The sequence below is a fragment of the Enoplosus armatus genome, chromosome 21 (genome assembly GCF_043641665.1).
Source record: "Enoplosus armatus isolate fEnoArm2 chromosome 21, fEnoArm2.hap1, whole genome shotgun sequence".
NCBI classification, from domain to species: Eukaryota; Metazoa; Chordata; class Actinopteri; order Centrarchiformes; family Enoplosidae; genus Enoplosus; species Enoplosus armatus.
The window spans coordinates 12841857-12864782 of record NC_092200.1 but is presented as its reverse complement, the minus strand read 5'-3'; the positions used below and the strand labels follow the sequence as shown (position 1 = coordinate 12864782).

The following is a 22926-nucleotide window of genomic DNA, read 5'->3' as shown; positions in this document are numbered from 1 at the left end:
GATTTTACTTTTTTGTCATTTCTCTCTGTTTTGTTTTATACTGCATATGTACATCTTTTATGGCTGAATTCATACTGCAAATATACAATAAGATCATTTTTCCCTTACACCACTTAATCTGCCCAAATTCTGCCTCCTACTTCTACTGCAGATTTGTTAGGTGTTTTGTAGTACTGTCCAATTTCACTCTCTCGTGACTTTTCAATAGCACGTTATAAACTGAAATAACATATGGCCATAAGGCAACACCTGCATTATTACCTAATCTTGAAGCCCCACCTTTTAGAGGAGTATATACTGTGCATACATGGTGTATTTTACTGATAAAGTTGTGCTTAATAAAGACAAAAAAATAATTACAAATAACTAATACATACACAATTTACAGAGAGTGGGATAAATTCGGGACCCATTTTATGTTATCGAAATGTCTACATAAACTCGTGCTTTTACTTCGAAAACCCCACACTGTGACGTGATTGCCAGGATCTTTACGCGGATGGAGGAGTAAAATAATTGACAATAAACGCATATCGTATGCCTCCGACAAAGTAAAGGCGGTTTATGCTGCAGTTTGAGCTACTATATTATCAGTGATACAGGTATCACCAGAAGGCGTCGTTTGAAGCTTTGCAGTCGCTGACAGCTGTTTCGACTCGGAGAAATGGAGCATATCCGAACGCCAAAGGTAAGCTAGCTAACATTTCTAGCTAATTGCAAATGGATGGGTTACAGTCAGCAGCTCGGCCTGTCTTCTGGGGATTTTTGTAATGCTTGCGTGTGGTTACGTGTGCCACATATCAATTTGTACACTAAATGTGTGTGGATCAATCTAAGAGCATGATGACTAGCAGGTGTCGCCAGAAGCTTGAGGTGTCAGACGTGACGAGCATCAGTGAGCTGTTTGTTTTTCCCATACAGCAGATAGCTGGGCTTCCTCTGTGTAATGTTACTACCTCTACGCCCTACAATTCATTGAGTTAACGTTACACTATCAAGCCAGCCAATGCATCCAGTGTGTTAGAACACCACAAGGAGAATCCAAGCTACATTCAAGCGTAATGACACAATAATGGACTTACTATATACACGTATAGTACGTTTTTGAAGGTGTTCACACTCAGGCTGATCATTGTAGGTCTGGCAGTCCTTTTTATATATAGTCATAGTCAGTTATCCTAAACATACAGCCAAAACAACAAAATGATTGGAATTTGCCAAACAGTGTAATGCTTTTGAGGTCACCTGACCTGCAAATCATTTGTTAAAGACCAGACTGAAGGCAAAACGCCCCCAAACAAGCAAGACCTGAAGATTACTGAAGCACAGGCCTTGCAGAGCATCACTAGAAAAAATACCAGATGGCTGGTGGGTTGTAGACTTCAGACAGTGATTGATTGCAAATTATTTGCAACCAGATATTGTAAATGATTGATTTTATTTTAAATGCTCAAGTTACATTTCATATCACAAAGTTGATACAGTTTGAATACACTGTTCACCCAGTATGGAGGTGCGTTGTGCTGAAAGGTGAGCTTTCTTCACCATGTTAGGATGGCTCCAGGATAATCGTGCAATACCTATGGAGTAAGGATATGCTGGGATCAGGTGGGTGTGATTGCATGCAGTCTGGGTGTGGCCTCACTGTCTCAAATCCTCTAGGTTGTTTGCTGGAATCAAACAGCAAGAGGGCTTTATTGCTTTCCAGAAATGCAAACTGCAAACTTTTTATTCTTAAACTCTTATTTTAATGGATTTAGTGCACATGCATTTTATTATTATTTTATTTTTTTAAGTGTCATGTTTACAAATTACACAAAGTCCATCAACAGTATTTTCATTCAGTTTCTTATAATATATGCCTGTGATGTTGGGAGAAATCGTGTTAAGGCCTATGATATGTATTTGATAATACTAAAAAAATGTAATAGACAATATGCATACATTAAAAAGTACATTTATCTGCCTTATGTAGTGGAGTTATGAATGGATGTTCTGACCACCAGAGGCAATACAACCTGTTGCTTATTACAGCTAGTGGACCACAGCATTCTTCCTGTGTGAAAATGTATGAATAAATGTTCCACTATGAGCATCTACAGTATTTGTGTTCATGTGCATTGGAAGAACACTGCCAGGCTACACCTCAGCAGTATATGAAAATACATTTTAAATGACTGGAAAATCAGGAGAATTTGACTTGAGGTGCATGAGGAGAATTTGACAAATTGAAGAGCCAGATGGCTCATGCACATTTGTCACATTGTTCAGTCAATACCGTTTCTTCCCATATCCACACATCATTTGTGACTCTCATTATAATGGAACTGGCAGCTGAGTTAGGCCCAGGTGGTCAGGATTAAGTGGCGTGCCAGCTGGAGCCTGTGCCAAGTGCCACTTGCAGTCATTTTGTGACAGGTGTCATTCCTGTAGGCAAGATCCTATCTTTGTCCTTTTCAGTATATCCTATACATAACTTAACACCCAGCCGAGGAAATTAACCTTACTGCTAACTACTAGCTAACTGCTGATTAATGTTGTTATTACTGGTGTGTGTGTCTGTGTGTGCTTGCAGGTGGAGCAGGTGCGACTGTTGGATCGCTTTAGCAACAAATCCACAAATGGCACACTGTACCTCACAGCCACACATCTCATCTTTGTGGAGAGCAGCTCTAACAACTCAACATCTGCCGGGCAGGAGATCTGGGTGAGTGGATTTGGTGTTGACTGCATTCTGCCAGTCAGAAGTGAGATTATTACATCCACACTAATTACTGTGGGTAATTGAGGATGCTCATTTGACAATACTGACCTGTTTTTAGCCTATTAATTAACTTTTATTTGGCTGGAATATATAATTTATGCACTCCCACACTGGAAGTACTTATGCAGTTTAATGTTGCCAGTAGCTTCTCTCAAACCATTGCTGTTGATTCCAGCAACTCATGTCCTTTTCTCTGCATTTGCATCCGGTTTTATCTTCTTTTTTTTTAAGCTCCTGATCTACCCTTTGAATTGAGATGAGATACATATTATGTAAAGTGGTCAAGTTTTCTATGGAAAAGGAAGACAAATGTTTCAGTTTCAAATGAAGGCTGTAAATGGTTGTTTACAGAAACTTGAGCTTCAGTGTAATGCCGGTGTTGCCTCATCAGCGTGACCACCGCAAGGAAGTGGCGGTGACAGTGTGTGTGTGTGTTGGGCAGAAGGAGAGAATATGCAAGCTTGTGTGTGGTAAGAGGAAGTAGGGAAGAGGTTCAAAAGCCTCATTATACAGTAGCAAGTTGTCTGGTTAGGCCTCTGTGCGTGCATGTGGATGTTTCCTGCCTCCACCTGAAAGAGGCTTACTGTTATAGCACCGTGAGAACTGGGTTATTGTCTGGCAGCAAAAGTCAGTACAGCCTCCTGATTCGCTTTTCTATGTTTCAATGGCAGTGTTGGAGTATAAGAAAGAAGGAATAGAAGAACTTTAACTAGGAGATGTCCAATACTGTTGTGATGAGCCTGGAACAGTCATCTAAGACAGGGGGTTATTGGGAATGTATCTTTGGCAAAATGATGTGTTAGTTTGTTAGTTTTAGTCTCGTGTAACACAATTTGAACAGTACATTTTGCCATCTGTTTGTAGATAGTAGTCCTATATTTTTTGTATCCTGTTGATGTCGTAAAAATAGTACTCTAGTCTAGTATTGAGATAGCCACAGTGGCTGGTCTGCATTGTAGAAAGGGTAGTGTGATTTAAAATGCTTTGTGCAGCAGATCCAGGGCCACAACCTCCTCCCCACTGTCCTTCCTGCTTTATGTGCTGAGTAACTGTTTCTTTTCCTCTGTTTATGGGCTTAGTCTGGTGTAGCATGCAGTGTTGTTGCCCACTGTGTGTTTTTTTGTGTATTTGGTCCTGTTTGTGTCTGTATGCACATTCATACATTCTGCATTTGTGGAAGCAATTTAGAATCAGTCTGTTGGTCAGAGAGAGAGAGTTTGTTAGACTGTTATTGTCTCATAAAATATTAAACAGCTGTTGAGTTACTGTCTGTCTCAACAGCTGGAGAATCAGCATATTCTTTGTGTGTGTGTGTGTGTGTGTGTGTGTGTGTGTGTGTGTGTGTGTGTGTGTGTGTGTGTGTGTGTGTGTGTGAGTTTCGCAGCAGGGTGTTTCACTGGTCATTACCAATGCTGATGAATGTGCATCTTTATGATTTCCCCCTTAGTTGGAATCCCTGTGGAATTCAAACTACCCTCATTGAATATGGTGATGTGCTGCATTTGTCCTTCTTTGCCCTCTGTACTTTATAATATGAAAACAATTTATGATGCATGCTAATGTGGAGCAAACTGCAAATGCTGCTGTAGGCATAAATGCTTATTGTCGAGGGCCCATTTTTACAAAGACTCTGTTTACAAATAATTTTGAACATACTGTCAGACTCCCTGAACATAGTGTCCAGTGCCAGGATATGTAATTGTGCCTTTTTAAATGGTTGATAATTACTTCTTACTCTGGCTTTGCTTTGTAACACAATGATTTGTCTTACTCTTATGTAAGCTTTTAAGAGTGTTACACTAGTTAATCTCTTGACACACAGCATTTTTAGTGTATCCACATTGCAGGAAGTAATGATTTTCTCTTTCTTTTGCTCCTTTACTTCTCCCCTGCCCTGCAGATTTTGCATCACCATATAGCGTCTGTGGAGAAGCTCTCCCTGACCACCACAGGGTGCCCTCTGGTCATCCAGTGTCGCAACTTCAGGCTGGTTCATTTTGTGGTACAGAGAGAAAGAGATTGCCACGACATTTACAGCTCGCTACTACGTCTTCTACGGCCCGGTGGGTTCCAGTGTGTCTTGTCTGTGTTGAGATCTGTCTTTTTACCGGTCCGTCCCATTCACATGTCTCCACCTGTGCCCTCTCAGTTTCTTGCCTCCACCACACACAGTTATTCTGTGTTTTGTTAAAGCTCTGTCTCTGGTTTCCTTCACCTTTGTGCAGTATCCTATGAGGAGCTATATGCGTTCTCCTACAACCCCAAACAGAACGACCAACAAAGAGAGGAGGGATGGCAGCTCATCGACCTGGGGGCGGAGTTTGAGAGGATGGGCGTCCCCTGCGACCAATGGCAGCTCACCAACGTCAACAGAGACTACAAGGTAGATAGTTGGCTGTATCTTGTAAACTAAGTGTTCTGTGTCTGAAGTGCCAAATGGAGAACACTGCAGTCATGACTGCTTCTTTCTGTGCTGAGAGGGAGAATCACTTTTTTAGTAGCCTAACATCCTCCCTAATCAGGACAAAATGGATAAACACCATAAATTATGTCAATGGGTGTGGTAACTGGAAGGAATATATTGTCCGTAAACAGGAAGTGGTGAAATAAAACTATGGTAGCTAGCGAGCTCTCTGCCCAGTTGAAGCTTGACTGTTGTTGAACTTTGGTACTGTCTCTGTGTGCCATAAACTGCACCTACTACAAAGAAAAAAAGTCCCAAGGAGTAAGCAGTGTGTTGATGTCACATGATTACCAAGCAATAAAGTCATGCATATGGTACAGTTTCTGACACTATTCCTTTATTGTGCTTTGTGCAAACATTGTCCAGGCTTGCCTGCTCAAATATGAGGCAAGGGTGTGGTGGTATTATAGGAAATTGGTTTATAGACTTTAATAGAAAAACCAGTATTAAAACATGATGCACATAGGTCCAGAAGAGGGCGCTGGATCTTCACTTTTGATTATTAGCTCCAGCTCCAGTATAATAGACAAGCAGAGAGATATTTATCTCTAAAGAAAACTGACACTTACTTAAAAGAAGTGATTGCTCGCAGCAAAGTGCAGAATATTATAAACCCTAACTATAGTTTTGTCTTATTACTGTTAACATTTTGGTTCACCACAACATGTTTACATACTGAGTACTTTTTAAGCTAGAATCATGTGTTGTTTTGATCTATTGACAAATGCTATCAGCACCATGTGTCAGGGTTCAGCGTAGGTAATACTAATACTGCCAATATCTTTTGTGTCTGCGTGTGTTTATGTGTGCGTGATGTGTTTTGTTTCACAGGTGTGTGAGACGTATCCACGGGACCTGTATGTTCCCATCACAGCCAGTAAGCCTATCATTGTGGGGAGCTCCAAGTTCAGAAGCAAAGGACGTTTTCCTGTACTCACATACTTCTACCAAGAAAAGAAGGTACGGTAAAAAACTGGAATGATTTACACAAACCATTTTTCTGTGCTGTAAAAAGTACTTCCCTTACCCTTTTTATACATTTATTATATTAAGTTTGGTTTGGTCTTTTTGTATGTTGTGGAAGTTTATAGAGAAAATGTGAAAGGAAAACAAATCACCATGGACAGTAAGAAAGACTGCTATTAAAGGTGTAGGAGAGTGTAGGTTTTCAAAAGAAACAATTCTTCCATCACTTCATTTGAAAGCTGCTTTTTCAGTGTACATTCTCTTCTTTAAGTATTTCTGCAAAAATTGTTCAGTAATAACACAAGACTAGATATCTAAAGCCCAATCAGTAACTTGACATTACACCCACAACACAAAATGTTTTAAAGGGACAAACAACATATTAATCATTAGTCTTAGTCTTATTCTTACTAGTAATAGTAGAGCCTAAAAAGGAGTTCCATAAGTTGGTGCTAGAGGAAAGGGCATAGGATTAATGTAATTGAAAGGGTGTGTTCCCTGCGTTATATAAATGTGCTAAGCAAATTTCATGGAAGTGCACCAATGGGATTTCGTAATAACGTGTGAAAAGAGATTTTGGCCTAAGGATGGCTCTAAAGAAAATCTTACAGGGTGTCCAATATGGAAAGGATTTGTCATCTGCGCACATGTATGTAGTTAACACATTTCATGGAAATCAGCTCACTAGATTCTGACATTTCATGTGTACAGATGGAAATTTTGACCTTTCACTGTCTTGAGCCCAATAAATTTCAGGGAAATCTGGACAGTAGGTCCAGATGTCTTATTCAAAAGAATGTCAGAGGAACTGATGAATAGACATCGCTATCACCAGGCCCTACTAAACAAAAACTGAATAAAACACATTTTACAGCACTGGAGGTACATGAAAACGGGATAATCAACATGATCTATGTGTACCTACTCACACAAATCCACTTGTACTTGATGAATGATAAGAATTCACTACCTTGTCCATCACACACATCCACGCATATTTAGATTCCTGATTTTCCAGTAAAACAGCTCTGAGTAGAGAGCAGAGGACCTGCCCACTTTCTTTCACATTACGTATGTCAACTTGGAAAAACCTGAAACTTAACAATGATTTGGCAAAATGAACTGTCTGCACTCAATGCTTTTTTGGCACAGCAACTTCATTTGGGGTTTTTACAGAATGGGTACAAACACAGCGAATATACTGTGCCACAAAATGGCTTAGTCATCAGCAATTATCCATTAAGGATTGGAAGGCTAGAACACAATACTGGTGTTTGAAGTCTTTGTTAATTTGATAAAGATTAAATAATTATTATATCAGGCTTTAGCAGACCGTAGTTGTTAGATTATAGGCGAGTCATAGAGGGAGGTAATGGCAGGTGTAATGTGTTCAAATGTTCTAGTTTTAGTTGGTAATTTAGCAGCAGTATTTTGTGTCACTGTCCTTGTCCTGATCAGTGTATTCTGTTCATCCTGACAGGCGGCGGTGTGTCGATGCAGTCAGCCTCTCTCTGGGTTCAGTGCTCGGTGCTTAGAGGATGAGAGCATGCTGCAGGCCATCAGCAAGGCCAATCACAACAGCCGATTCGTCTACGTCATGGATACTAGGCCAAAGGTAACAGCCAATTAAAAACATTCTCCGAATAAGATGTGCAAGGTTCATAAACATCAGAAGTAGTTTTTTTTTCTATTTATAAAGTCAAAAAATTTAATGTGCTGTATGTATAACTGGGTCAAACACTACATAAACACAGTTTGAAAACGGAGTTAGCAGACGATCTGCAATTGTTTTGTTTTTTATCTGTCCTGCAGTTGAATGCGCTAGCTAATCGAGCAGCAGGTAAAGGCTATGAGAACGAGGACAACTACTCCAACATCCGCTTCCAGTTTGTTGGCATTGAAAACATCCACGTAATGCGGAGCAGCCTGCAGAAATTGCTAGAAGGTTAAACACATGTTGCTACACACACCGGCACACATACAAAAAATTGCATTGCATTTTTTTGCAGATTATGAAAGGCACTTATAATGATTATTCAGACAACTGCAAGTAGTTAATAAATGGTTAATCTTAAATGACTTTCTGTCTGTCTGTGTGTGTGTCTCTCAGTGATTGGGACTCGGTCTCTTTCCATGAGTGACTACCTGGTTGGCCTGGAGAGCAGTGGCTGGCTGCGGCACATCAAAGCTGTTGTAGACGCAGCTATCTTTCTTGCCAAGGTAAAAAATGTTCCCTTTCCTGCTCCTTGATTTTTTTTGCACATTAACATTTATTTTATTTATTTTTACTTTAAGTAAAATGTGGCATATTCCTATAAATCCACTTGAAAGCATGCAGCGATAACCATGATAATAACATAATCTCTTTCTTCTTTAATTCTTGACTGTCCACTTTGAAACTAACCATCATTGGCCTATCTCCACTATCACATCACAGACAGTGACTGTCAAGGGCTTTGTTTCTTCTTCTTTTTTTTTTTTTTTAATGCCACAATCCTCTGCTGTCTCTCTTCACTCTTGACCCCAGGCAGTGACAGTGGAAGGAGCCAGTGTGTTGGTTCATTGTTCAGACGGATGGGACAGAACAGCCCAGGTCTGCTCGCTGGGGTCACTGCTTATGGATCCTTACTACCGCACCATCAAGGGCTTCATGGTACCAACCACACATACACACACACACACACACACACACACACACACATATATATACACACACACACACAGTGTGGCACTAGTTAAAAGAAGGACTAAAGAGCTGATAAGAATATGAACTTACTCTTCTGCCAGATGTTTGTGTCTCTTACTTCAAACTTGCTTTGTCCTCACATTTGTCTTGGAGGTACTGATAGAGAAAGACTGGATCTCCTTTGGCCACAAGTTTGCCGACAGGTGAGGATTCAACTGGATCAGTTAAGCCCAGAGATTTAGTCAGTGTTGGGTTCTGCTCTGCTCATTTGTTGGACAAAATCAAGCATGTTGTGGCCTTTTTGGAAAGAAATAATTTGCTACTTGAGCGGACACAAGCAGGACCTCATAATTGCATTACCCCAATTTCATAGTTATTTATAGTTTTCAATGAAATTACTAGATATGTATTCTACTATTGTACTATTTATACTACTTAGTTAGTTCTTTAATAGTTGTTATGTGACTGTTATTGTATCTTTGAATTGTACACCCGTAGGTGTGACCAGTTGGACGGGGATCCAAAGGAGGTGTCTCCTATCTTCACTCAGTTCCTGGAGTGTGTCTGGCAGCTGACAGAGCAGTTCCCGCAGGTGTGTGGGAGTGTGTGAGCTAACATGACAGCTGTGTTGTATTTACACAGACCTACTGTATGTGTCTGACTTACAGCGCAATATGTTTTATTGTATTTATTTAATGATAACCCTCTCCTTAGGCATTTGAGTTCAGCGAGTGGTTCCTGCTGCAGATTCATGAACATGTCCACTCCTGTCAATATGGAAACTTCCTTGGCAACAATCAGAGACAGAGAGAGGACTTGCAGTGAGTCCAAGGCACACACAAGTATCTATGTATTTAAAGAGACATTAAAGAGACTTTATGTCATATCAGCACAGAAGTACCACCCCTAAAATAAGTGGTGAGGATTGGCCACAATGCCCTCTTTGTGCAAAATTGTCCTCATTCAACATAAACACACACACATATAGGATACAAAACCTAGGTTAACTAATATAGCGAATAATTGTCATCATTTATCAGGTGAGGACACTGCCACAGTTTTTCAAATACTTTTCAGGTTGTTAAAGTGCTCATTGTCCTGTGTGGGAAACGTCCTCATGCTGTATCAGGCTAAAACTAACACAATTCATATAGGATTGTGATTCACACAGGTCTGACACCATATAACACTATCCAGCCACATTACCTACTCTGCTGTGAGGTTTCAGCACATCAAAAGAACAATCATTTCACACCCACGTAAGGCAGTTTCGATAACAAACAACGATGTATAGTCAGACAGTCTTTATATTCTACCAATTAGGAAAGGGTTGCAAACAATGCTTTCAATCATTTATACTGACTGTATTTCTTCACCTATATCTGCACTTCTAAGCATAAATAAAGTCAATAAGCAACATGATGTATAGAATAGATTGTGACCCCTCTTTTTGATAAAACACAGAGACATGTGTGACTATACTGTGAGCTTTTTAGCGTCAAAGAAATTAGGTTTATGTGTCATATGTCTCTCTGACTGCCGTTTTGTGTTCCAGGCTAAGAGAGAGGACTCACTCACTGTGGGCGTTTCTAATGAGTGAGAAACAGAACTACTTGAATCCGTTCTACAGCCCTGCGTACTCTGAAGCGCACCCTGTGCTAACGCCGTCCACTCTGCCCTACAATTTCAAGTCAGTACAGCCCTCCTCACCTCCCCGCTGTTGTTACATATGGTGCCCCCCCCCCCCCCCCCCCATCACTCTATAAGGAATCTTAACTAAGTGTTTGTGTTTCCAAGGTTCTGGAGGAACATGTACCACCAGTTCGATCGCTCCATGCACCCACGTCAGTCCATCCTCAAAACCATCCTGACTCTGAGAGAGAACAGCCGCAAGGCAGAGAGCACACTGCAGGCACTGGAGAGTGTGAGTCGACACACAACAATTCTCTCTACAGAGCCCATATGTTGAAGTTAGGACACTGACTTTAGTATATAATGTATATAATAATTATAAATGGGGTGAACAAAATAATAGAAACACCTGTCAGTAAAATGCAGTACACTTCAACAGCATCACGAACTGCAGCCTCCATGACCACACAGTTGAATCAACACCTCTCTAAAAGAGTTTCAGCAATCACTGAACATTATAACCTTCATGGAGGAAGGCTTTATTGCAGGACTGTTGTGGCAATGGAGTGTATTTTGTTGTTTTATACATTCAGTGTGGATATATACTGTTGTCTTTTTAACTTTTTTAATAAAATCCCATTTCTACGTAAGTCAAGAGCAGCCATGGTTGCATAATCTCATTATCTCGAGATCATGAGTTGATTATCATGCTTGGATAACAAAGTTGTTTTTCTTGTGATACTGGTTAAACAAATGGTTGAGAAAAAAGACCTCCATTATTTTCACATAACAAGGTAATTATGTTGTTATGATGAATATTGTTGAGAAAGTAATCGCAACCGGCTGCTCTCTGTTTCTATTATATTTACTTTCCAGGAACATTTTTAGTGGGTGCACATAAAGTCTGATCCACAGAACCATCTCGGAATATACATATTGAAACATGTTTAATATGCAAACTGATAATGTTAACCTCAAATATACCATCATATTTAGAGCATGTGGTATTTCATATACTGCAGTTTGCCTTGAGGAAAATGACAATGCTCAAATGGTGACCATTGGGAGTAATTAGGGGTTCAGTGTCTGTGTCAGTGACGAGGGGTAAATGTGAATGAAAACCCCTTTCTCTGTGTTGTCTTGTCCCTCCCTCTCTGTCCAGCGGCTCCACCAGCTTGGCGTGACCCCCATTACGACCTCTGACCTCCCTGCACCTCCTCCCACCCGAGATCACCGTTCCAACCCCCTCCCGCCGCGTCCCGATTCCCTCATTCTGGGGGCGCCCATCAGTCACAAAGAAGTGCAGCGACAGGAGGAGGAGGATGAGCAGGAGGAGGTGGGTGAGGAGGCCACAGAGAGCACTGACACGGAGCGGACAGTAGAGGGCAGCACCGAGAGCAGGAAGCAGAGCTACGGAGAGCTGGAAGGGACATACAACAGCGAGTTGGCCAAAGAAGAGCCAGCTGTTGTCAGTCTGGAGTTTGGAGTGGCACGCATGACCTGCTGAGACCAAACAGGGGGATTGTGGGATACCGAGGGACAGGGGCGACTGAATGAGAGGGCTTACTGAGAGTGTGTGTGCGTGTCAAGGGGAAGCTGCCGTTCTGTATGCAATAACGTGCTGATTACGCAATGGTCCTGAATGGGCCGAGTGGATGAAGCTGTATGTCTGTATAGTCTAAATTTCAATGGAAAGCGTCATTATTATGTCATATACTGCACCTATAGGAAAAAAAAAGCTTGTTTTTTTTTATGAATGTTGAAAAGCACTATTAATGAATAGATTAAGGGAATAAATTCATCAAAAAATGTGTGAGTCCTCTAGTTTGTTCAGTTTTACTATAATTCATTTTTAAAATACATGGCCTTGATATTCCTAACATATATTCCTCATATTTCTCAACATGCAAACCCTCAGAAAATCTGTTTTCTGGCTCCAGAAACATTTCATCTCATCCAAACGCTTGAATGCAGCCTAATCTGAATGTTGTTTGTGACCTGAGCTCCAACGATTTTGCTCCAATGTGACTGATTGAAAAAATGAAACATCAAATTCTACATCATTAAAGATAATCTTCACTTACGCTGAACTGAAAATTGGCTGCACTACTAACTGTATCTGACTAAACACAGTTTTGATTTGTTTTTTTAAGTAGTCTCTGGTCATTTCACTTATTTAACCGTTACTGTGACAATGGACAAATGGACAGTCATGTTCAGACCCTGAAGGGGTTCAGCTGTCAACTGTCACCCTCATTGATCATTTAATCCTATTTTGCATCTCACATTGATCAGATAATCTGACTTACTAATGCGCATTGATCCCAAATCCTATTGGTCATCTCAATCTGCCATGTCAGTGACTTATTGTTTATGACAGCTGACCCTGATCAGGGGTCACTGTCATGGATACGCTGGGACATGGCGTAAGTTTAATGAGTCTGCTTAACACTGCTTGTCGAAGCACTGACAAATGCTGGACCTTTTTAAAAACGAATTTTGCTAAATTTTCCATAAACTATCCATGATTTTTCTCTTTAGTCCTTCTCCTTTAAGTTCTGAAGCTTAACAAAAATGAAACACTGCAATTACATCAGTCTGCAGCTTGGCATTACTGGAGAGAAGTTATTGTTGGTGCTAATGTTAAAAGACTTTTCATAATAGTTATATCTGCACAAAATAATATTGCAGGGAACAATAAAAAAGAATTTAAAGCAATAAAGTAAAATATTTAAATTTCTTGTAGGTCAATACATCTTTCTTATCCACCCTTATTTGAACTGGGTTAGGTTTACAGCTCTGGGGATGTGGCATGTGAATTTAGGTGAATTTTGCCAACATGAGTTATTTTTGAGGCAGACTGTTTTGGCTCAGCTTTTATTTGTTGAGCCCATAATAATTCTGCGTTAATTCCAGACTGAGGTTGTAACTTTGCTTCATAACAGGGCTCAGAAAGGATTTGTTCTTCATTGGATTGGATTTACAAGCAAACATCTTCTTCAATCAGAAAAACAAGATGTGCAACCTGGAGGATGTCAGCATATACAGAGGGAATGTGTGTCTCTGCAGGTTCATGATCATCTACATATATTTTCTTCACACAGTGCTTTGCATGGCACAAAAAGGAGCAAAGCATGATTTCACAACACCAGACACTTTTCATTCTGCTGTGTTTTATCAAGCCTGCGTGCTTCTAAATACTTTATGCAATTTGTGCTAGCTGCACCGGCAATGAACTAGTTCCTCCTTAAACACCACTCTCTTCGCCATCCTCACAAATGGAGTTTTGTGCTTACACACACATACACACATTCACACAGCAATCAGACAAAGTGGCCATTGGCCTCAGACAAATCAGTGTCTATGAGCAGCTTCAACAACTTACAATAAAGACAGACTGGCAGTGCAGTGTGACGTGTATACCCCCTGTGTCAGCTTTGTCCAAAGCTCAATACTCTTTACATTAAGAGAAAAAAGGGCCCAATTATTGGTACCCACACATGTAGAAGAAATATGAAGAACAGAGTTTTTAGCAAGCAAAAACATGTCATGATCAGTCATTTATATGCATTATTTTTATGAATGCAGTGTGCAAAAGAAGCTTTATTATGCCTTATTTCAGTCACAAACTGGCTTACAGTGTTGAGTTCATGTAAAAGAGTTGCTTTAATAGGTGTTCATAGCTACAGAATAAATTAATTAATTCAAGTTGCAACATCAGATTACAGATAAAAACTGTAATTATCTGCTGTAGAGGATTATTGCTTTTAAGTGACACATGCTCTCCATTTGGAATGTTGACAGAACTGTAAGTCAGGTTAATGGACCTCTAACACTACGTCACTACTCTCTCTGTTAGAGAGGCCTTCCTGTAGCCTACTTGTGCATGTTACCTCATATTAAACATTGAGAAGTCAAGACAAGCGGCTGAAGGCTCTCCCAGGGCTCTGAATCATTCAGATGAGTACTGCACGCCATGCTGGCAGAACACTCCTGAGGACAAGGAGAGACTGCTGTACTAGAGCTGCTGTACAACGTAAACACATCCAGCACTCGTGCAAAAAACGTCTTTATACACACACATGGACAGCCCACATGAAAAATGCATACTGTATACATGCACACGCACTATATGTAGATGGTGCATATACAGGTTGTATGTGTGGGTCTGTGGTGTAAAATGGGTTTGAGTCTCTCTCTCTCTGTCTCCTTATGATATCTCCTACTTTTCACTCATTTTCTCTGACATCAGGCTAAACTGTAAAATGATCATCTTGCTTCTATAGTGGCAACTGCTCAAACAGATTACTCACTTGTGTAATTCATGGCATATTGCTCTATAATTAGTGTGTAGCATGCACATGGAGCCAGTATAGACCGTTTTCATGGCAGAAATGAATGACATTAACGATGGCTCTGTTCCATTTACATGCCCTAGTGAGCCAGTATACATGAAACCAGGGCTCTGGAACTGGTACACCTAAATGGAACAGAGCCATCATTAATATTATCAATTACGCCTGTGCTTTTCATGCTTTGATGAGTCAAGGCAGAAAAATTTGGCACTGAAAATGTGTAATTGAATGAAAAAATATATAGTCAGATTATTACTATAATTTATTTTACCTTGTTTTATTTATCTAATAATCTATTTGATGGGGTGGGGGTTCTTTGACCTATAGGACAAAAGTACTCATAGATTACATTAGAGACACTGTTCACAGCCTTTGGAATGTAAAAGTGTTTGGCGAGTCTGTGCTTTGACGGCTTAATAACAGTTAGTACCACTCCCTGTTGATTACTAAAGTAACAAAAGAGCGCAGGAGGTAATCCTGGAGATTTTAATACTTTACACACACACACACACACACACACACACACACACACACCCACACACACACACACACACACACACACACACACTATAGCTTAGTTTAATCTGGAGTTGGAAGACCCTCTGTCCCGAAACAACCTGTCCAACAGGACCTCTAGTGATCATGATGATGAAGAATGTGTGTGTGTGTGTTTGTGATCTGTTCCTGTTTAACAACACCAGAACAGGTTGGGTTTGTTTGCACAGTCACTGACCAACCATGGATAAGCAGCCACACCTGCGCCTTCTTTGCATTATTAACCATTCACAGATCTATTGTATGTGTGCTGTTCATTGTTGTACTGATGCTTCAGTACACACCAAAATACAGGCAGAGACACACACACTAAAATATGGATATCCCTTGTGATTTATTTGTTCTCATCCCTGACAAATGTCATACATTTAAACGCACACATGCCGATCCTGATCAAACCTGATTAAAGAGTAAATCAGCACTGGAGGCGATTGCTGCAGCACTGCTGTCTAAAGGTTGAAACTTCTAACATTTCTGGCTACACCCCAGCTAGTAAATTCATAGCAGCATAGCATTTTCTGACATTACTGATTAGGATGTGTGATTAAGTGTTGATTAGCCCATTGAGGCAAAGTTCTAGGCTATCGAATTTGTCATGTAAACACCTTTGTCTTTGTGGGGGGGGGGGGGGGGGGTTGGCACAATCAAGGGAATATCACAAAGTTAGAGGTATGCTCAATTGTTTTGTTTTGAGCACGTAAAACACCATAATTTCATTCAGTGTGTTTTTATCCTGCACATGTTGGTGATGCTGTAACCTGGTAGTTGTATTTCCAAAGTAAACAAGGTGGTTGGGAGCTGCAGCCTTGAGAGGCAGAATGTGTTTGTAGTGGCAGTTTTTATCTTGATACATCGAGATTGCACTTGGACTATTTATCTCAAAATAATGATGTCATGGTTTTGCTGTTATTGGCAAGGTTGGTACCAATGTGTGAAAAGAGATCACAACTGTTGAGACACCACTGTATTTACCATTGGCACCAGTGGCAATCTCATGATAGTCAGATAATTAAAGTTGGATGATAAGGACACAAGCTTTAGTAAATCAAGATAATTACATCATGATGTGGAGTCAGTATACTAGGGTAAACTTTACAGGATGAGTAGCTACTGTATGGCCACACCTAGCAGCAGGGAAACTAAACAAATGCATTCCCTTTATCTAGAAATCATTCGCATCTCTGGCAAAGTTCGATTTGCCCGATATGTGCTGTACACTCTCATTCTAAATGAAAATATTGGCATATAAAGTTCTAGTGTTCACTCTATCACCATATCAGGACTATCGCTGATGTAAAATGTTGTACACTCTAATAATGTTATCAAACGGCACATACATCCATCCTTTCATGCTTTCCCTATGCCATACACACACACACACCCCGGCACTTTTAGAATAGCATCGAAAGAGAAAGAAAATGTCCTCCAACTGTCCCACTTAGTGCTGAGCTTCACTCAGGGGGCTGAAATTGGAACCCTATTTAGACAGATGGGGGGTGGGGGGTGGGGGGTAAAGAAAGATAATAGGGTGTGTACTTCTTCTATTGTGTGTGAGCATGTGTCTATCTTCTTGTTCACAGTAAATAGAGAACGAAATTAGGTTGTGAAGAAAGCACATGTTGCATTTTACACCCAGAAATATCCATAAAGAGCTTGTGGATCACAATGCTACATCATCATTTTGTGGTAGTTTAGCCATTATACTTACCTTAAAATATAAAATCAATGTCAAAGCATGCTGTGTTTATACATTTTTGTAGTAAATAGGTATTATCCTGTAAACCCTGTTGCTTTCCCACCAAATCTAACCTGGATCAGCACTGTTAAATAAATCATGAAGGCTGGTACGGGCTGCCAGATTTATGATACTGGTCTTGATCACAGAATATACACATATTGCATAGTAGCTTTACTGATGTCGAAATGATTTAAGCAGCATAACAATGTGCATTTACATCCTAAGAACTCAGCAAAATCCTTTGTCTCATCATGTGATAACTGAGCCCACTCAATGCCAGCCATCTGCTCCTCAGAGTCCGCTTCAAGTCCACCAATAGCCAGCTGACCTGCTAGCCTGGCTGTGGGGCATTCTGCTCGAGTATCTGATGTACCTGAAAACCTGCACACCGGGCGACTGACTGACTGACTGGCAAGCAGGCTGGGTGACTGACTTGTGGGCTGAGCGGACAGATTATCTTTCCTATTGGGGGAGAGCATAAGGAAGATATGCTTCAATGCTTCACTCTGGGGAAGCCCTCAAAATGTGTTTGTGTGGGTGTGAGCATGTCTGTGGATCTGTGGGTGTGTGTGTTGCCTTGGGCGGATGAATGCAGACATTGTTTGATAGCAGTGGGCTGGAAGAGGATAGCCTGTGCCCACAGCAACTGAGGAGGAGGAGGAGGAGGAGGAGAAGAGAGAAAAGGAGCAGGGGAGGGGAGGCAGGAGGGGAGAGGAGGTTTGTAAGTGGGTCGGGGTATCAGGGAGATTCATGGGGGGTTGGGAGGATAGAATAGGCAGTAAAAAGAGCACCCACAGTGGATCACGCGCAGCATGAAAAACGGGGAACTCTGGGTGAATCCACTGCAGGCGATGATGACATATATTTTGGGAGAGATATTTTTAAAACAGTGTCTCAACAGAAGAGATGGGGAGCACCCATTTAAAATCTCTTTTCATTTTTCACTGCATGCTATCACACCTCATTGGAAGCAGAATTTATCTTTGCATCATTTGTTTCATCAACATATTTTAAGACTTGAACCATTATATATATGTATATTACGTCTTATGTATGTTTAAGAGAATAAGAAAAGGACAATAACAACAAGACAACAAGTTAAGGCTATACACTGCTTTTTCCTCCAGTTAGTGAACAGTTAATTGTTCTAAATGCCTACAGAAACTTTGCTGGTTGCCAAGGTAGGCACCAACAGTATAGCTAATCTAACAAGACAGATTGTACTGTTGATTATGCGAGTGGTTACAAACACACAGACACACACGCTTAGGATGATAGGATGACAGTTAGACGTGTTGTCATAGCTCTCAGACACCTGGTCCTGTGTGCGTCCATATGGACGAGGCTTTGAGGCCATATGGCCTATATGTCTAGCCCAAACTGTATTGGAGGCATGTCTGAGTGTGTGTGTGTGTGTGTGTGTGTGTGTGAGTGTGTGCAACAGCACTGAAATATTCTTTCCTGAATCCACATCCCGGTTTAAGCCCACTCATACTTGATCAGCAGGTCTTGTATTTGAGTCTTCAAGACTCAAGCCAAGTCAGGCTTCTGGCACGCTTATTTATGTTTACTTTGAGCTTTTCCATGCTCACACACACACATACACACACACACACACACACGCACACACAGCCACACACAGATGATTGACTGATACATTTGTAATGTCAAGCTTCGACGTGACAGCATGATGCAGTAAGACACATCTACAAGAAAATTATTCAAAATATTCATATATAAAACTTGTGCTGTTAGTAGTCTGCTCCCACCTTCATTGCCCACGTTTCACCGACATGTATAAACAACATCAAATCCAAACAAGCATGCACGCAGTCTTTATAATTAGTCACTCCACTCTGTCTCATGACCCACTGAACATATTAAACTCATGTCTAATCCGTCATAATTCATCAGTGGGCGTGTATCTCTACTTAACTGCCACGAGACATGTACAGTACAAAACACAGTACAGACACACATACAGGGATGGGAACAGTGTATGTAGGGCTTATAAACAGATGAACAGTTAAAAGAGAAGAGCAAACAGGGCACTGGTGACAGGGAAGGTAGAGGAAGAGAGGAGGAAGAGGATGGGGGAGGGAGTGGAGGATAGACACTGGCGCCCCGCCAACGTTGACGAAAGCTGCTTAGCCCACCCAGTTGCCATGGATACAGAAAGGAGCAGCTCCCAGCATGTGTGTGTGTGCCTGTGAGAGAGAGAGAGAGAGAGAGAGAGAGAGAGAGAGAGAGAGAGAGAGAGAGAGAGAGCGAGCGAGAGAAAACCAGCAGGCAGGCATTAGAGCAAGTCAGAGTGGGAGTGAAAGAGCACCAGACAGCAGGGTGGAGAGAGAGAGGGGAGTGTATGTGTGGCCAGAGAGAGAGAGGACAGAAAGGCAGCGAGAGAGCTTGAGGGAGACGATAGAGTGCTACATAATGGAGGTGCAGCCGGAGTGCTTGGAGCCTCCTGTGGCCCCTCATTGTGACCCTCAGCCCACTGGGAAGATCAACAAAGCTGCCTTCAAACTCTTCGGGAAGCGGCGCACCGGCTCTGGAATGGCCAGCTTCTTCTCCTTCAGGAACAAAGGGGCTACAAACAGTGGGAACAATGGGAATTCTGACCATGGGAATTCTTTGAATGGAAATGGCTCAGCGGCATCGGTGGAGCTAGTTAGGAGCAAAACCCACGATGGACTAACGGGCTCTAACAACGACACTGATGGACAGAGAGGGGAGGGGCTTGTTAGCCTGGAGGCGGGGCCGGTGAGGTCTCTAAGCAAATCGCTGAGTTTCTTCTCTCTACTTCGACGGGGGAGTTTTAGGTCGAGTGAAAATGGAGGGGCGGGGCTTGTCAAAAGAGGGAGGGGCCTAAAGGGCTTTTTTAGCAGCATGCGATGGAGACGCAAGGAAAAAACTAACGAGGGAGAGGGCGAAGAGGTGGAAGGCAAGAAGAAGAAGGATGGGGATATTGCTGACTCTGAAAAGGTAAAAGATATCACACTCACCCTTGAACCGCCTCCACATCATCACCAAGAGGATGGTGGGAATACAGAGACAGAACCTAACCTAGAGACTCCCACTACTAGTGTTACCATGACACCCCCACACTGTGTTGCCATGCCAGGGCCATCTGGTGAGCCAGACTCCCCCTTTCCTTACACACCCACTGAGTCGCCACTTCGCCCTCCCATCCAAAAAGCCAAAGCCTCAATTTCCAGCCTCACCCCCCCCCTTGCTACACCCCCTTTGGATCGCTGCAGCACGGGTGACCCACCCTCAGAGCCTTCGGTGGACCGCCTCTGCTCTCTCCTCTTCACTGACGTCACATCCCTCAAGAGCTTTGATTCACTGACAGGTTGTGGTGACATTATTGCAGACGCAGATGAGGAGGGGCCAGCAGGTAATGGGGGCAGTGGCACCAGCAGCAGCAGCAGTGGGGGAGGAGGGGGGAGTGTGGGAGCCAGTGTTGGGAGAGCTGTTGGAATCACCAGTGCCACATCTCATGGCTCCCCATCCAAAACCCCTCTACCTTCCCAGCTGTCCCAGCCTATGTTCTCTGTTTCCCCAAGCTCAGTGCCTATCTCCCTCCCAGCCCGGGCCCGGGCACCGCCTCCACCACAGCAGCACCCAGCCGGTAGTGGTGTAGTGGCCTACATGGGAGGAGGGGAAGAAATGGCGAGTCCAGATGGAGTGGACGATGCAGACATGCAGGGGCTCTGGCACATGCTGCCCTCCACAAGGGACAACTCGCCTGCTTTGCCCCGATCACACCAACCTCCCTCTACTACCCCCACTTCCACGTATCCCCCTCGTGCCACCTCCAGTCTTGCCAGCAGCCACCTGCCCTCAGCCTCCAGAAGTGCAGACCGAAAGGTACCCCAGGTGAAGGCACTGGGGCTCAGTAAGATTCCAGTAGGTGGTGGAGCAGGAAGCCGGGCAGCTAAACCCCCGCTCCCTCTCACACATGGCCGTCATCCCACATCACCAGGTGAAAAAGAGCCACTTAGTGATGAGGGCTACTGGGACACACCCTCAGCAACACCCACAGCAACACCTGATGAGAGTGGGCTGCAGCGCAACCAAAAGATGGCCCTATCACGCGACAGTTGCTCTGGAGATCACCTGTACGACCTCTACAATGACCCTGAAGAGGAAGCAGAGGATGAAGAGCAAGAGGGAGATGAAGATCTAAACAGTACTCCCTCTCCATCCACTGAATACAAACTGAGCCCCACCTCCCAAACATCTCCTCCTTCCTCCTCCTCTTGTTCCTCCTTCCGATCAATGAAAGGCAGCACCAGCCTCCCTCGGGAATCCAAGATCCCAGTAAGCACCAGGCCAACCCCACCTCCCCACTCTGTAAGCCAGTCAGCCCTCTCCTCTGTTCTAGAGGCTGAATCCCCTCCGCCAAAGACCCAAGCGCCTCCCCCAGCTCGCACCAGGATCCCTGTATCCAAGGTTCCCGTCCGTCGTTCTGGAAACAAACCTGGCAGCACAACCAGAGGAACTGCCCACAAGAAATAATTCCTGTCAGATGGGTGGTTCTCTCCTACTAATGTATGGACTTGAGCGTACATCACTTCAGTGCTGTTTATGCAGAGCCAAAAGTTTTCCCAGACCAAGAAAAATGTTGAGCTGTAGAGTTAACAGCCTATAAATTCCTCTCAAATCTTAAAAGCTCTCATTCCTTAAGTGTTTTGGCTTACGACAGTCTAGAATAGAATAAGTGGTTTTGTTCACTTGAGAAAGTCACGAGGAGACTCCAAAAGGCTGGGTTAACACTTCACAGCCCTCACTGGAACTTTGGAGGTTGACTCTTGACAATCCATGGACTTGCAATAGACACATTCATTTGCCTTGTAACTTCCTGGAAACGCTACCGACCTGCTGAGAGTTTGACTACACACAGCAAAAAAAAAAAAAAAAAAAGAAGCAGAGCACCTTTTTATCAGAACTTTTTTCTTATGGAATTCCACATGGCATAACATGATTTGTTCACAAGGACCTAATCTAATCAAAGTTTTTTGCTGAATTTCATCTGTCATCTTGTCTAATCTGTAACAAATTACCTCCTAATCCTTTGATTTTAGAGCCAAAGTAAAAAAAACAACCTTCATTTCAAAGCCTCTAATAGTCTTGAACAGACTCAAAAGTATGGACAGTCTGGAATAACCCACCATTTTTTGTTTGGTATGCGTTTATTGCTTTTTGAAGATGGTCTTCTTCTGACCGCACACTGATTATTCAACTATATTTGCAAATGTACAAATGAACACTGAGATCTGAACCGGTTTTATTACTTACCAACTTTGCAGCTACAAATGTGGCAAAGCTGCTTCGCAGAGGCCACACAGTATCTTGTGTTTTTTTGGAGGTCCTCCTCTGTTTTGACTGTTTGTTTTTTTTATGGATGGACTAAGTTTGACTTCAGCCTGTTGCACTTGGATCTCACTTGCACCCCACCACATCACCCGAAATAACATCCATAGGATTTCAATCTCTGGGATTTACAAATGTTGAATTACCAATGGAAACCTGCAAAACTATCGCAATACTCGACCTGGAGGGATCCCTTGCACTGACGCTTCAATACACAGAAAAACACATACGCATACAAAATCATACTTGCAAACATTTTCTCTCCCTCTCCGCATGCAGTGCCACACATACAAGGCACAAAGGTCAGGGAACAACATCTAATACTGAATGATCTTAGTTACACACACTGTTCAGCCTTTGGCACTGTCTTTGTAGCTACACTGGATGACT

General features: G+C 42.3%; 2 protein-coding genes across 2 annotated transcripts; both read left to right on the top strand.

Moving 5' to 3' along the window:
* The first annotated feature begins 513 nt into the window (after positions 1-513).
* On the top strand, positions 514-12296 carry mtmr6 (myotubularin related protein 6). Its single transcript, XM_070927798.1, has 15 exons — positions 514-688; positions 2576-2707; positions 4665-4827; positions 4990-5147; positions 6060-6188; positions 7675-7809; positions 8007-8139; positions 8305-8414; positions 8722-8847; positions 9034-9083; positions 9379-9472; positions 9595-9701; positions 10436-10570; positions 10678-10804; positions 11675-12296. Exons 1-15 carry the CDS (start codon positions 665-667, stop codon positions 12017-12019), a joined length of 1968 nt encoding a protein of 655 aa, XP_070783899.1. The 5' UTR covers positions 514-664; the 3' UTR covers positions 12020-12296.
* A 7297-nt stretch (positions 12297-19593) lies between these two features.
* On the top strand, positions 19594-21681 carry amer2 (APC membrane recruitment protein 2). The gene has a single exon (XM_070928489.1). The coding sequence runs from the start codon at positions 19594-19596 to the stop codon at positions 21679-21681; it is 2088 nt and encodes a 695-aa protein (XP_070784590.1).
* The last annotated feature ends 1245 nt before the right edge of the window (positions 21682-22926 follow it).

What these genes read in the sequence shown, in the direction of transcription:
- mtmr6 (XM_070927798.1), top strand. Translation starts at nt 665, where the DNA reads ATGGAGCATATCCGAACGCCAAAG. An exon ending in ACTTCTACCAAGAAAAGAAG is followed by an intron (nt 6,189 to 7,674) that starts GTACGGTAAAAA and finishes TCATCCTGACAG; the next exon opens with GCGGCGGTGTGTCGATGCAG. An exon ending in TCATGGATACTAGGCCAAAG is followed by an intron (nt 7,810 to 8,006) that starts GTAACAGCCAAT and finishes TCTGTCCTGCAG; the next exon opens with TTGAATGCGCTAGCTAATCG.
- amer2 (XM_070928489.1), top strand. Translation starts at nt 19,594, where the DNA reads ATGGAGGTGCAGCCGGAGTGCTTGGAGCCTCCTGTGGCCCCTCATTGT.